Source organism: Hemitrygon akajei, chromosome 17 (assembly GCF_048418815.1).
Source record: "Hemitrygon akajei chromosome 17, sHemAka1.3, whole genome shotgun sequence".
NCBI lineage: Eukaryota > Metazoa > Chordata > Chondrichthyes > Myliobatiformes > Dasyatidae > Hemitrygon > Hemitrygon akajei.
This window is the reverse complement of record NC_133140.1, coordinates 17,637,009-17,652,354: the sequence shown is the minus strand read 5'-3', so window position 1 is coordinate 17,652,354 and position 15,346 is coordinate 17,637,009. Positions and strand designations below refer to the sequence as shown.

The window sequence follows — 15,346 nt, the reverse complement described above, 5'->3', positions numbered from 1 at the left end:
GGGCTAAAGGACTGGTGTCCACAGGTTTTAATTTAGAAATGTGGAAAGTGGAATTGATCTTGAGGGTCTTGGGGAGCTGCAAGGTGTAAGCCACTGGGTTTGCTTTCTTGAGAACCTTGAAGGATCCAATAAACTTGGGTGCCAACTTCCTAGACTCCACCTGGAGAGGCAAATCCTGAATAGACAGCCAGACCTGGTTCCTAGGCTGTAACGTTGGTCCCTGTCTTCTCCTGTGGTTAGCCTTTATTTCAGCCTTTGGGTAGAGACCAACAAAATCTCCCTTGCCCTAGTCCATTTTACTTGTAGCATCAGCCAAGATCTTCAGCCGCAGGGACCCTAACCTCAGTCTGCTGCTCAGAAAAGAGAGGCAGAAAATATCAAAATTGGCATTCAAACTGGTACAACCCATCTGCAGAATGCTGTAAAGTGTGAGCAACCTCTGCCCACATCAAATAGTTGCACCACTCATCTGAATTTTCTGAGGTCAGGCACCTTATGGTTCATTCCGTATCCTGGTTCACCCATTCCATCTGGCCATTGGGCTGCGGATGAAACCCAGAGGAAAGACTTGCGGTTGCCCCAATCAGTGTACAGAACACCCTCCATAAATGTGATGCAAATTGAGGACCGTGATCCAAGACAGCTTGACATGAAGTCCATCATCTAGAAGCCTCTTTTGATATCTCTGACATGAGCGACGCTCTCATCCATAGGCTTCAAGAAGATTAAGATATCATCCAAGAAGACAAAGGCGTGTTTATGGAAAGCATTCCAGAGCACATCTGGAAAACTGCTGGTGTGTTCACGAGGTCGAAGGACATGACCAGATACTCATAGTGCCCTGTCAGTGTGTCTAATGTAGTTTTCCACTCATCACCTTCCTTTATAGGCAAAATAAATTGTACACACTCCACAAGTCTAGGTTCGAGAATACTCTTGCCCCTCGGAGAACCTCGAAGGCAGTGTTCATGAGTGGAAGGGGGTAATGATTTTTTGGCAGTTATGCGATTCAGCCCTCTATTATTGATGCATGGCTGCAGGCTCCCATCCTATTTCTGTACGAAGAAGAAGCCTGCACTGGCTGGTGGGGTGGAGGGCCAAATGAACCCCTTTTCAAGAGCCTCCTTTATGTGTGTCTCCAGAGCATTTCTCTCCAGGCCTGAGAGTGCGTATAATCAACCCCGCAGAGGACAAGTACCAGGCAGTAGATCTAGAGCACAGACATAGGGTCGGAGCAGTGGAAGAGTCAAAGCTTTCCCCTGGCTGAAGACCTCTTCCAAATCCTTGTAGATGGAAGGGATTTCAACTCACCTGGGTGTTTCAACTACCCCAAACCTTCCTCCAAGGATGATTCCTGAGGCCCCCTAGATAGCAGGAGTGATTCGGCAGACCCAAGAGTCTCCTCCATAGGTTCACTAGAGTCTTTAGTTGAAACAAAGACCAAATCGGAGTCCAAGTCCTCATCCAAATCTTCAGACAATGCCAATGAAGTGTGACAAATCATCTTTGTGCTCCTGGGTCTAGGCTCCAAGTGTCTACATTTAAGAGCCTTTCCCTTAGATTGGACCTGGTGACTGGATCCCTTAAGCTTAGCTGATAGAATTCCAGACCTCCTTGGCTCTCTCCTGAACTAGAGACCCCCTCTGTCTAGTTCCAGTATACTCCACCCCCCTCGACTGGACAGGGTCAGGACTTGCACAGTCCTGCTGGCTGGAGCCAGATTACCTGCCCTTGGAGACAGGACTGGGTCTCCTGAAGGCTCCAGGTTATTCCGAAAGAAGTCTGCCTCCTTGTTGGCCACAGGTCTCAAGAGAGCCTGAGGTCAGAACACCAAGCCGAAAACATACACTCTTGCAGCGACTGGACCAGTCAATGGTCCTCCCTTCCTTTCGGCTGACAAGGGTGCCCAATGATCAGGGGTGTGTGAAGGGAATCGATGATATAGAAATAAATGTCCTCCACATGCTCCTCTTTCCTCATCCGCAAAACTGATGTCTGCTGCAGGATGTGCCCTGAACCAAGTGGACGACCATCCAGAGCTGTTGCGGACATGTGGTGGCTCAACTCCTGTAGGGGTATGTTAAGCTGATGGGCAGTCCCCAAGTCCAGGAAATTTCCTTGCTGCCTCAGAGTCCACAAAGGCCTTCACCTCTCGCCAGTTCCTTCCCCAGGAGATCTCCACCTTCAGTGTGACCCCATAATCAGTAGGGCTGGGAGGAATGGTTGCTACCGTCAGGGTCCTCCTGACAGCTGTCCTCCTGACTGCTGCAGCTTCGGACATTTGGCCCATAGGTGACCTGCTTATCCATGGTAATAGCAGCAAACTTGACCCCAACACAGGGACTTCTTATCAGCGGAGAGTCTTGTGCAGCCGATTTGCATGGGCTCAACAAGACCCTGAGCAGGAGATGGGCTGGACATTGTCCAGGTCAGGAAGTGGAACTGTGATACATTGAGGCTGGGCTCAGGCTCGCCCTCTTCAACCTTTTAAGGTAGCCCACTTTTCCTCCACCAAGCGATTATCGAGGCCTCCCTGTTCCAGCCATTCTCTTCGGCCAAAGTCTGAAACTCAATAGCTTAGTTGGCTGCTGACCAACTGCCCTGGCACACCTTCATCAGATGGTCCGAGGTTCTGTTTGCTCCTGATAGATGATGGAACACTTTCTTCACGGTGACTGTGAACTCTTCCAAACCCGAGAAAGTCTCCAGCCTCTGCTCCCAATGCGCCTTGGCCCATGCCAGTGCTCTCCTGGTCAGGAGAGAGATCATGAAGGCCACGTTTCTGCACTCTGTAAGGAGCCGGGACAGCTGGAGTTCAAACACCAGCGAACACTGAGTGAAGAAGCCGTCGCAAGAGCCCAGGTCACCACCGAATCTCTCCAGGGTTGGAAGATGGACTGACTCGACAGAGTGACGGACAGCCTCAACCAAGTGACTTTGGTTTCCACCTTGTGATGCTTGGTGACCTTGAGGTCGTGATTCTCCCAGCTCTGTCTAGAAATTTTCTCACTGTGGCTACCCACAGCTGACGAGAAGCTCTAAAACCCCACTAGATCCATGTTAGGCTCAATCGTACTGTAATGAGAGACCTAGACGAGGGTGGTTAGGACCCAAGTGCTGGAGTAGAATTGAGACACGATATGAGACTGAAATGAGAACAGAGTACTAAACTAGACACTAGACACTGAAAAACTTCTATAGTTGTACCGTGGAGAGCATTCTGACAGGCGGATCACTGTCTGGTATGGAGGGGCTACTGCACAGGACCGAAAGAAGCTGCGGAAGGTTGTAAATCTAGTCAGCTCCATCTTGGGTATTAGCCTACAAAGTACCCAAGGAGCAGTGTCTCAGAAAGGCAGCGTCCATTATTAAGGACCTCCAGCACCCAGGGCATGCCCATTTTTCACTATTACCATCAGGTAGGAGGTACAGAAGCTCGAAGGCACACTCAGTGATTCAGGAACAGCTTCTTCCCCTCTGCCATCCAATTCCTAAATGGGCATTGGATCTTTGGACACTACCTCACTTTCTTTTAATATACAGTATTTCCGATTTTGCATTTTTAAAATCTATTCAATATATGTATACTGTAATTGATTGACTTGTTTATTTATTGTTAATAATTTTTTTCTCTGCTAGATTATGTATTGCATTGAACTACTGCTGCTAAGTTAGCAAATTTCACGTCATATGCCAGTGATAATAAACCTGATTCTGATTCTGATAATTCAAGTAGAGCTGATGATTTAGCGCTGAACCTCAGTTCAGTTGCTATTTAATTATTAAAATCCTAGTGACAAAGCATGGCTACCAATTAGCTGGGTGGGCTTGAATCTTTCAAAGCCAGCTATCCATATTCCGGATAGTTAGAGGATCTAAACCCCGGGGGCTTGCAAGGTTGTGCTCATGTCATAACATTGATGTTGTGAAGCTGATATCACTGCACCAAGCCCATCCATCTCATTGAAAGATGAAAAAGCAATGAAGTAGTGAATAGCTGGACTACAGATGTACACTTCAAAATTGTTGATGAAAATAGTTTTACTGTAATTAAATAAAGAAATAATATTATTTGTAGCTTTAACTAGATTTGAATGTTTTTGTAACTATTTGTCACTGCTTTGAATTTACAGTTCTTATTTCTTTCACTGTGTATTGTAAATCAAAATTCTTTATAGTTTTTATGCAATGGCTGGAAAAGGGAGAGGATAGTGGGGATGTGGTCTGGGAGCCAAGGGGTGGTAACCCAAAAAGCTTGAGAACTTCTGTGATAGATGGAAGAGGTAAAGGCTGTAGAAAAAGGAATCTGATGGATGAAATCTGATCAAGTTTATCATCATTCAACCCTACACAGTTAAACGAAACAATGTTCCTCTAGGACAAAAGTGCAAATCACAGTGCATAGAATCACACACAGCATCTAGAGTTACGATACAGCAAGTACAATCACGCACAGCACCTATAGTTATGGTACAGCACATACAATCACACACAGCACCTATAGTTATGATACAGCACATACAATCACACAATAATATTAGCACAATTTGATGGTGCATGGCATGTTGTCCTGGAGCCATGTTTCTATAAGAATAAGCTCATAGCAATTCCTCATTTCACCTTGGGGCGGTTGCAGACAAAGATAATCCAGTTTGTTTCCTGAGAGCAACACTAGAGAGCAGTAACAGGAGAGCCAGCCCGCTGGGGTTAGCCTATAACCTAGCACGAATTCCATCATGCCCTCTCACACCGTTTCTGGTCCCTCCATCACTAAGTAGCTGTAATAAGTGACACCGTCATGTTATGAAGGGTACCACATACCACTCACACTCAGTGCACAGACACTCAAGGGAGAGTTTTTCTGCTTCCAAAGAAAGAAAGCCTTGCATTTATACAGGTCCTTCTAAACTGCTAGACACCCTAAAAGCACTTTACAGGCAATAAGTATTTTATTTTTGTGATGAACTCAGCAAGGAAGGAAATGGCCAGTTAGTTTCTGTAGCAGTGATAACTATTAATTGTGAGTTGGTGGGGGTGGTGGTGTGAAGGATCTGGGAGAGAAGTTTGCTCCCAAACCCCTTCCTTACTGAAGTACTGCCATGTTATCACTCACACTGAGCAGCGACACATGCCTTCATTGGACATTTGCTCCAAAGATCTCATTTCCAGTGTAATGGAGCTGGATTACTGAACTAGATGTTAAATTTGAGGCAAAGGTTTTGAGATGGTAAGGAAAGGCAGGGATTAACAGGGTGAAATTTGCTGACATCTCCCCTTTGCTTCTGCCTGCTACAGGGACTGGGAGATGCTGATCGGCTCACCAACGTGATTTCCTCCATCTCGGAACTCATCAAGCTAACAGACAGCTCCCTGCTCAGCCTGGAGGTCTCTGGCTTGGTGGCCAATTATCCCGATATCAGGTAACTCTTCCCACCAAAGCTGCACTTCCTTCACCAGTCCATATCCAACAGTGTGGCACCGAGCATCTCAGCCACACTCCAATCCTCAGCCCACCTCCCGAACTGACTGAGATCTCTTTGTAACCTGTTTCACTATCAACAACATTAGCTACCTTGCTGTTTATGCCCTGTGCACTCATATCCAAATCATTTCCATAAATAATGAATAACAGAGGTCTCAACGCTGGCCTCTGCACCCCACCCCCCACCTCCACCCACTAATTACAGGTCTCCAGTCGAAGAATTGAACTGAACCTTTACCTTATCACCGAGCCAAATCTGAATCAGCCTCGCTAGTTCCCCCTAAGAACATTTGAGAACATCCATATTTGTACAATCATGATGGAACTATGTGTCCTTCCCTTGGAAGAATGAGAGAGCATAATGCTACATCTCTCCTCTCAGACTGCAGCAGTGCCCACTGGTCATGGGGAGTGGGGAGGGGTGCAATGCTCTCATCAACACTCTTAGTACTCGTGCACTCATGTTTCATGATCTGGACATCACTGGCAAGACAGCACTTATTGCCCATCCTGGAGTGGCCAGCATTTATCGTCCATCCCGGAGTGGCCAGCATTTATTGGCTCTCTCTGATGAACAGAGGGCTTTGTTTGGCTGTTCAGAGGGGTATTTTAATGGTATAGGTGACTATATAAAGGCAAAGATTTCCTCCACTAGAAGACTTTTAGTGGAGGAAATACAGTAAAACCCAGTTAATCTACCACCTTGGGGACTTTGATGGTACTAAACAAGCAGATTTTCTAAACTAACGGATGTAATTCCATTAATGCTCCAACACACTTCCAAATCACTTCTTTTTGATGTTATACAGTAGATAGTACATTTTTCAATTAACCCAATAAGTTCTGGTAAGTTTAAAGAAAGCACACGAAACTAAACCTGGTGATTGTACAGGGAGATAGGAACTTGGATAGGGATGGGGGATGGTGGCAAGGAGTGGGTGGGGTGATGGGGCTTGATAATTGAAGTGCAATCAGTGTGGCCTGCAGGAAAGGTGAACAAAACCCGATGGGGTAGAGTGCATGACCATGGATTAAAGCAGGGGAAAGCCAAAGAGAAACAAGGGGCCTGGTGATTGAAATGTAGCTGGTGTAATCAGCAGGAAGTGTGAGCAGAATTCCTGGCAATGAGGAGTAGGTGTGAGTTAAAACCGGAGATAGCCAATCAATAGCAAATGTCAGACCATCCACCCTGAGTTTCTTGCTGGAGTTTAGAAGAATGGGGAGACCTATTGAATTTAGGAATCATTGAAACCTACTAAATAATGAAAAGTCTAAATAGAGTGGGCATAGAGTGGGTGTTTCCTATCCTATATGTTCAGAGGGCACAGCCTAAAAATAGAAGGACTTTCCTTTAGGACAGAGATGAGGAGGGATTTCTTTAGCCAGAGGGTATTGAATCTCAGAGTTGTATATGGTGATACATGTACTTTGATAATAAATTTACTTTGAACTGAATCTGTGGAATTCATTGCCACAGCCAGCTGTGGAGGCCAAGTCATTGGATATATTTTTAAAGTGGAGGTTGATAGTTCCTTGATTGGTCAGGGTGTCAAAGGTCATGGAAAAGGCAGGAGAATGAGTTTGAGAGGAACAACAAAGCAGTCATGGCAGAATGGTGGAACAGAGTCAATGTTTTGAATTGCCTATGTTTTATGGTCTTATGGTCTATATTTGCCTTGATTTAACTTTGTGGCAACTACAATTCAGTGTTTCAGCCAGCCCTCCCACTGATTTACGACTTTGCACTTGAGGGCATCAGGTGGACTGGATGTTCAACTATTCTATGTTGATAGGTTGTGTATAAGTGAGGATGAATAGGCCAGGAGACTTTAGCAAAGACTTGTGCAGACTTCACCTTTGTTCCTTACTAAGAGACCGTTTCCTTTCCCAGTGATGAGCATGTTTCGGTGCTGCTGGACATCAGGGGGGACGTGTCCAAGGAGGTCCGCGGCACAGTGCTGGACATGCTGGAGCAGAACAGCCAGCCTCCAGAAGGCTACCAGTCCATCTTCTCCGATATCTTGGTGCCAGCTCCAATCCTTCCCTTCTGCCTCCCCACTGTCAAATGCGGTTAAATCACAGGGCATCAATTCTATCCTCAGAAGAGGCTCCCTCAATAAGGAACAACTGATGTGGTGATTGTGGACAGCTGAGTGGCAGTGCGAGTTGGGATTTTTTTCTACCACTATGCCCAAGCCTGATAGGTACAGAAGCCCTGACAGAAAATGTGGGCTTTTTGGGTAGGTAACTCTGGGCACCAAGGGTCTCAGATCTCTGCAGCACGTATAAACCCCTCCTACTTACACAGCATGTTACAGGTTCCTGGAATTACCTCACTTCTTGGCTCAGTCAGTGAAGCCAATAGGCATGTACCCCACACAACCTGGATTTAACTCTGCCCGGCATTCCCAACGAATTATCCATTATTCCAAAGGAGCATGTATGACAACATTGAGAGCAGCATCAGACTGGCCTGGCTTTTCTAGCCTCTCCCATTTGCCTCTTTCCCTCTCTCACCTGCCAAGTCCACCCACAAGGAGGATGGGATTAGAATGAGGTCTGTTAGACTCTGTGTGACAGTCAGGATTACTTTGGATGGTTATCGTGATGGCTATGGGCTGAAGGGCCTGTTTTGTGCTGCCTTGTTCCCACGTTCTATGACTCCAGACACTCCCACAGACGACAGGGAAAATGTCTCCGAGGCAAGGGGTTGCCAGGTATCATTCTGCCCAGGGGGTATTCCCAATGTAGCATTCCCAAAGGCCCTCAAACCTTGGAAATAAGGGCACGTTCAAAGACATTGTCCCTGGTCTGCATCAGACCATGGATTATGGCCACCATTAGTCTCTTGAGACACAAATTTGGGGGCTGCCCTTCACCTAGGTTAGGTTATGGTGGATTGGCAGAAGAGAGGGGAGGGGAAGGGAAATGTTGACTGTTGCTGACCTTGGTTTGCTCCACACCCCAGTTCAACCTTCCACTCCCTGAGCTCCCCTCAGGTTGGCTGGGCCTCTCCTATCCAGGTGAAGGAAGCAGCTCAGAGGATAGGCTCTCCAGCTGAGGGCAGAACCAAGATGCCTTGACCCATTCCCCCAATCCATCCTTTTGCTGGTCTCACTAACCACTGTCTTTGCTGGATTCGAGACCCTGAAGCTAGCCATGTTCCTTCTGGTGAATGAAAAACTAGAGCATTGTTAATTTCCAGAGGAGCCATCAGTTTTACAACAGCGTATTGACATGTCCCTGTAGTCAATGATGTAGGAAGACATCAAAGCCAGATGTCACTGCAGCAAGGATATACCAACAACAAACACTTTTTCACATTGTGCCACATTTCTATGTTGGATTGGTCACGGATTAACATGAGGAGACCAACACACGGTTTGATCTTCTGAAGACCTCCTGAAACAGATCAAGTCTGATTCTGCCTGGAAGTTAAGGAGGAGATCTGGTGGGTGAACCCACATCTGTCTAATACTGCTGGTGGTGAGCCAAGACAAGGATCCATTGTACTTGTCCAGTTCAGGCCACAGAGACCTGAGGCTTTGCACTGAAGTTCCTGGAGCCAAGCCAGGAGACACCAGGGTCAAATGCAGAGCTCACCAGGTTATCTGTGTAATGAAACTCTTCAGTCACTGTATAGCTTCCTGCCTGCTTCCACCCTGTCATTTCATCATTATTGGAGAGGCCCCAGCACACAATCCCTGAGTTAGAGCACCATCCCCTTCCCACTCACTGAAAACCACCCAAACCTAGTTCAGGGGACAGTCACTGTAACTCAGCCTTACTCACTGAGAAGTCATAGACATAGATATAGAACAGTACAGCAGAGGAACAGGCTCTTCATCCCACAATGTTGTGCCAAAACAGAAACGTAAACCAAACATCCCCACAAACTAATCTCTCCTACCTACATATTCCTCCATCTTCCTCATATTCATGTGCCAATCTTAATGTCTCTTAAAAGCCTCTAATGTATTTGCCTCTACCACCAAACCTGGCAGTACATCCCAGGCATCCACACATCTTGGAGTAGAAATCTTAAACCACACATCCACTTTCAACCTACCCGCGCCCCCCCCCCCCCCACCTTCGATGCATGCCCTCTGGTATTAGACATTTCTACTCCAGGGAAAAGATACTCAATATTTACTTTATCTATGCCTCTCATAATCTTATAAACCTCTATCAAATCTCCCCTCACCCTCTGCCGCTGCAGAGAAAATAACCCAAGTTTGTCCAGCACCTTCTGATAGTACATGCCCTCTAAACCAGGCAGCGTCCTTTTGGACCCTCCCCAAAGCTGCAACATCCTTCTCACAGTGGGGCGACCAATGGTATGCAACACTCCAAATGTGACCAGAGTTTTACAAAGTTGCAACATAACCTCTTGAGTTTAGAACTCAATGCCTCAATTAATAAAAACCAGCATTCCATAAGCCTTCTTAAACACCCTATTGACCTTTCTAGGAGCTATGAACTTGTCCTAACAGGGTACTGTCTCCTTACATTTCTACCAAGCTGCAACACCTCACATTTATCTGAGTTAAACTCCATCTGCCATTTCTCTGCCCATATTTGCAAGTGCTCTATATCCTGCTATATTCTTAGCCAGTCTTCTACTCTATCCACAACTCTACAAATCCACAAGTTTACTAACCCACCAATCTACATTTTCATCCAGGTCATTTATGTACATTACAAACAGCAGAGGTCCTGGAACAGAACCTCCAGCTCAAATAAGTTGCTCCGACTACTACTCTCTGACTTCTATGTGCAAGCCAGTTCTGAATCCAAACAGCCAATTCACTGCGAACCCCATGCACCTTGATCTTCTGGATTAGCCTCCCATGAGGAACTTTGAAAAATGCTTTTTATATGTCTAAATATGTAGACAATATTTACTGCCCTATCCTCATCAATCTCTAAGACTCTCCCGCAAGGACCATACCTAACCTAATCTTTAGCTATTCTGAAAGTTAAGGAGTTGTGGTTACTGTTCCCTAACTGTTCCTCAATTGCCTGGCCATACTCATTATCCAACACCAAGTCCAGTACAGCTCCTCCTCTCATTGGACCATCTACATATTGATTTAAGTCACTGGTCAAACACTTCAAATGTAGCGAATTTTGTTTTCTGTTGCATTCCCTATGTTTGCTGTATTGAGCGATGTCTCTTTCACTGCTCATTAGCTTTACATTCTGATGGGAGAAACAACCTCTTCACCCTTGTCCCAAAGGCTGACCCTTCCCAGCCATGAATCAAGAGGTAGGTATTTCCCCACTCTGTTGGTGGAGCTGGATCCCCAGCTGTGAACCCATGCCTTGGGCAAGTCCTGACACCCTTTCCAGTCGCCCTACATGCTGCTTAGCCATGTTCAGCCAGAAGAGGAAATGATTGATCCATCACTGGTTCATCCTGAGATCCCCTCCATCACTGAACCTGACTTCTGCCAAATCAATTCTCCCCAGTCTATCAAGAAATGATTACAAACCCAATACAACAAACACTGGAGGGCCCAGACTACACCTGGCTGTTATACTAAAGATCTGAGCTCCACAATTAGCCCAGCCTCTAAGCAACTCTTCCAGTGCAGTTACAATATTGACATCTACATGGCAATGTAGAAGATTGCCCAGGTAAGTCTTGTGCACCAGAAGCAGCACCAATCCAATCCAGAACAAACACAAAATGGGGAGGAACTCAGCAGGTCAGGCAGCATCTATGAAAATGAATAAACAGTTGACAGATAGATGTAGCCTGATAGGCCAAGTTCCACCAGCATTTTTTGCCTGTTGCTCTGGATTTCTAGCATCTGCAGAATCTCTTGTGTTTATGGTTTGCTATTCCAACCCAGCTGAATGCTACCTAATCTGTCTACTTTCAGTCATCAGCAAAGTGACAGAAGGCGTCGTCAATCATGCTGTCAAATGCCACTTGCTCTATAGTCCCTGGTCTGGATTCTGCCAGAAATACTCTGTTCCAGACTGCTTATGGACTTGTCAAACCATTGCTCCAAATCCCATTAAGACTTCTTGTTATGTTTCGTAACTTCAAAACTTCAAAGAAATACACATGACTTCAAAATCCAGGTCTAAATTCAAGTTTACTTTCAGTGAGCCATGCACGTATCATGTGGTACTGTGATGACGTATGTAATTAATGTATTTTTACATATAACCCATAATTAATTATTTAAATGAACAGGAAAGCTAATCAACATATATATACAAGACCACTCAAATATTACTGAAATATTAAATACACAGCGCTTCCCACCATCTCCAACGCACAAATCAAGAGGGTAATAGATTACCGTGCACTAGCCTGGATGGGCGCAGCCACAGTAAGTCTCACCAGCATCAACCAAGCAACCCAATTAATTGGCACCCCCTCAACTGCTCTGAACCTCCATTCTCTCCACCTGCAGCACAAGTGCTATAGTGTGTACCATCTACAACATATACAACAGTTCCTTGTCCAGACAACTGTGGTTAAAAATGTCCTAAGATTATGAAACACAGTTTATAAATGCAAGACCATACAAACAGGTATTAAGTTTCCTTATTATTGTCAATATTGCTTATCATTAACTTTTTGCACTCAGAAATATGGAACTAAGTTAACATCAAATCATTAATTATATCCATTGAAAAAAGTTTGAATCAGAGGAACAATGACCTCCATTACCATAACACAGCACCCTAAATAATTTGTTCTGTTAACAATAGATGCTAAAAGGCAGTGAATCTGTAAGTATTAAAACAAATGTATACAGTACTTATTCCAATAGCTGGGGGAGTCTAGGACCAGACAACACAGCTTCAGAATGCAAAGATATCCCTTTGGAACAGAGATTAGGAGGGATATTTTTTAGTCAGAGGATGCTAAATCTCAGGGTTGTATATGGTGACATAATTGAAGTGAATTACGTAATTGTACTTTACTAATAAATTTACTTTGAACTGAATCTGTGGAACTCATTGCCACAGATGGCTGTAGAGGCCAAGTCATTGGGTATATTTAAAGCGGAAACTGATAGGTTCTTGATTAACAAGGGTGTCAAAGGTTACAGAGAGAAGGCAGGAATATGGGGTTAAGAGGGAAAATAAATCATCAGTGATCAAATAGTGAAGCAGAACAAATGGGCAAAATGGCCTAATTCTGCTCCTATGTCGTATGATCTAATGGACAGCAACTCCCAAGCCGGTAACCTGTATGGTTTGAATGCCCAATAGTGCAGGTGCATGAAAATACTATAACCTGCAGATACCCCTCCAAGTCACACACCATCCTGACAGGCAAATCTATCATCACCCTTTCATCATCGCAGGGTCCAAATCTTCCATTTTGCTCCCCAAAAGCACAATAGGAATACCTTCACCAGATGGAATTGGAGAAGGCAACTCACAACTACCTTCTCAAAGGCATTTGGGAACAGGCAATAAATGCTGGCCATCAGCAGTGCCCAGATCAGAGAAATGAAGACAAGAAAAAGCCACAGCTGAAAATCCTTCCCCCACTAACCCCTCACCTACCAACCCTTCAGGAGTCTGCTGCCCAATTCCAACACCAACCTACCTGCTGCCCAATTGCTAGACAGCAGTTTACTCCAAAACTTGGGCTTCAAATGCCTGACCACATCCTCAGGGTCCCATCCCTACAGCTGGGACTGGAACTCAGACCCCACCCTGGTACCCTTCATCTGCTCTGTCATTGCAGATTGGGGAAAAAAAGGCTTCTGAGAGCTTGTGGTCTCAGATTCAGATTTATTTAGCACCTGTATAGTGAGACGTGCAATGAAGTGTGTTGTTTGTGTTAACAACCAAAACACTGCTGGGGGCAGCCTGCAAGTTTTACCTCACATTTCAGCGTCAACATAGCATGTCCACCTTTCTTGGCAGAACAACACAGAATGCAGCAAAAATCTGAACATGTCAAGCAACAAATTAACAACAGTGTTCCTTCCTCCCTCCCACCCTCTCATGCACACACACAGTTCTCTAACCCAGCACCATCCATATTCAGCCTCCAGCAGACTCGTATATTCGCAGACATTGGGCCTTCGATTTCCCCAGCAGACTCACAGAGAGTTGTAAACTCACAGTTGGCCATCTGCAGTACTGCGTGAAGCTGTGTGCAGGCCCTGATGGCTTGGTAAATACTGCCACAGTCAGGCAGCCACTATTCATAGGCAAAGCTCTCTCCCTGACACCAAAGAGACTGCAGATACTGGAATCTGAGGCAACAGGCACAATCCTGCAGGAGGAACTTGGTGGGCCGTGGGGCATCTGTGGGAGGAAAAGAACAGTCAACATTTTGACCCGAAGCATGGACAATTCCTTCCCCCCTCCCCCCCCCCCCCCCCACACACAGATGCTACTCAACCATCTGAGAACCTCCAATGGATTGCTGAAAGCTCTTTCTTCTAGGGCCATGCCGAGAGATGTAGATGGAAAACCCAGTCCATCCTGGTAGGTGGCTCCTAATGTTGGCTCACTCCAGGACCACTATTCGTTACCAATGTTTATAATCCTCAAGCAGAACCAGAATCTAGCTAAACCTGTCAGTCTATAATAAATGGCATACATTTATGCCACACCTTTCACAACCTCAGAACATGCGAAGGGGCTCCACAGTCAGTAGATCTGTGGATACCGAAGTAAGTTGGAGCAGCTGATAGATGAGATCCCACCAACACCCATGATGTAATAATGTTATGCAGATCAAAACAGGACCTTTGGCACATTGAGTCTTCACTGACATCAACCATCTTAATCCTGTTCACTCTCTCCACATTCCCTTCAACTCCCCCCAAGTTCTAACTCTCACCTACTTACAGCAGCCAATTAATCCACTATCCTGCTCGTTTCTAGGATGTGGGAGAAAACTGGAGCATGGGGGGAAAGGCAAGAGCTCACAGAGAGAATGTGCAAACTCCACACAGACGGTGCCTGAGGTCAGGGTGGAACATGCATCTCTAGGGCTGAAAGGCAGCAGCTCTACAGCTGTGCCACTGCACCATATGGTTCACTCACACTGATCTGATTAAGGCAGGGACATTGACTAATAACAGCCCTCCTCAGTATGCTGCAGATGGGACAATACTCATCCAAAAGGCAGCTTGGACATACCGTGTCTGATCTTTGGCTTGTGAAGCTGGCACTCCGTCATTTGCAGGGCACCAATGAACAGAATGCAGAATTACTCTGCCAGAATGCATCATAATCACCCAAGATAATCACCATAATCACCTCATCCACCAAAGATGATCCTAAATCTCAGATGATCTTCCCCCAAATGAGAACCATGGAATCCCAGATTTAACAAAAAAAATTGAAGATGATTCTTTGTTCTGAGACTATGCAATTTCCCCCTCTCCATTCTACCACCAAAACCTAGAGGAGCAAGGCTCCCCACAGCCACTCTGCACAGGGGCTTGCTAGATTCAAGCAGACTGTGCTAGGGAGGTGGAACACTACTTGCTTGTTAGATTGCAATGTAAATGCTAAAAGTAGCTGCAAGAAAATGCCCTAACACCAGGAGGCAGCAACACAGCCCAGTAACACAGCCAATGAACTGCCCATAGTATCTGAATTTTCCATGGTTCCAGGAACATTGTGTAAACTGGGAGAGAAACCATGGATACTTTTGGTTCAAAGACACTTTTGCTTGCTTCCTAGATATATTCATTCCTGCCTAAAAATAAAAGCACAATGGACTTGGACTCTGTCTGGCTCTTTGTTTGTGAATGACAAGTTTGCAGCCATTGGTTTCATCAGGATCTGGTGTGCAATCAGCACTGGTAGAATTATCCAACACATTCCTCACAATGGAATCATCACAAACTTCCAGAGCCTGGG

At 45.5% G+C, this 15,346-nt stretch overlaps 1 protein-coding gene and 1 long non-coding RNA gene across 4 annotated transcripts in view; one reads left to right on the top strand and one right to left on the bottom strand.

Moving 5' to 3' along the window:
- The window catches only part of exoc3l1 (exocyst complex component 3-like 1), a 103,614-nt gene extending 88,404 nt beyond the window's left edge, over nucleotides 1-15,210 (top strand). For all 3 annotated transcript variants that reach the window (XM_073069717.1, XM_073069718.1, XM_073069716.1), the window contains 2 exons: nucleotides 5,296-5,420; nucleotides 7,374-15,210. In XM_073069717.1, coding sequence (XP_072925818.1) covers nucleotides 5,296-5,420; nucleotides 7,374-7,557 — 309 coding nt within the window. In that variant the 3' untranslated portion in view covers nucleotides 7,558-15,210. The remainder of the gene's footprint in view (nucleotides 1-5,295; nucleotides 5,421-7,373) is intronic.
- LOC140740510 (uncharacterized) overlaps nucleotides 1-15,346 on the bottom strand; it is a 30,613-nt gene that overhangs the window by 3,622 nt on the left and 11,645 nt on the right. The window lies entirely within an intron of this gene.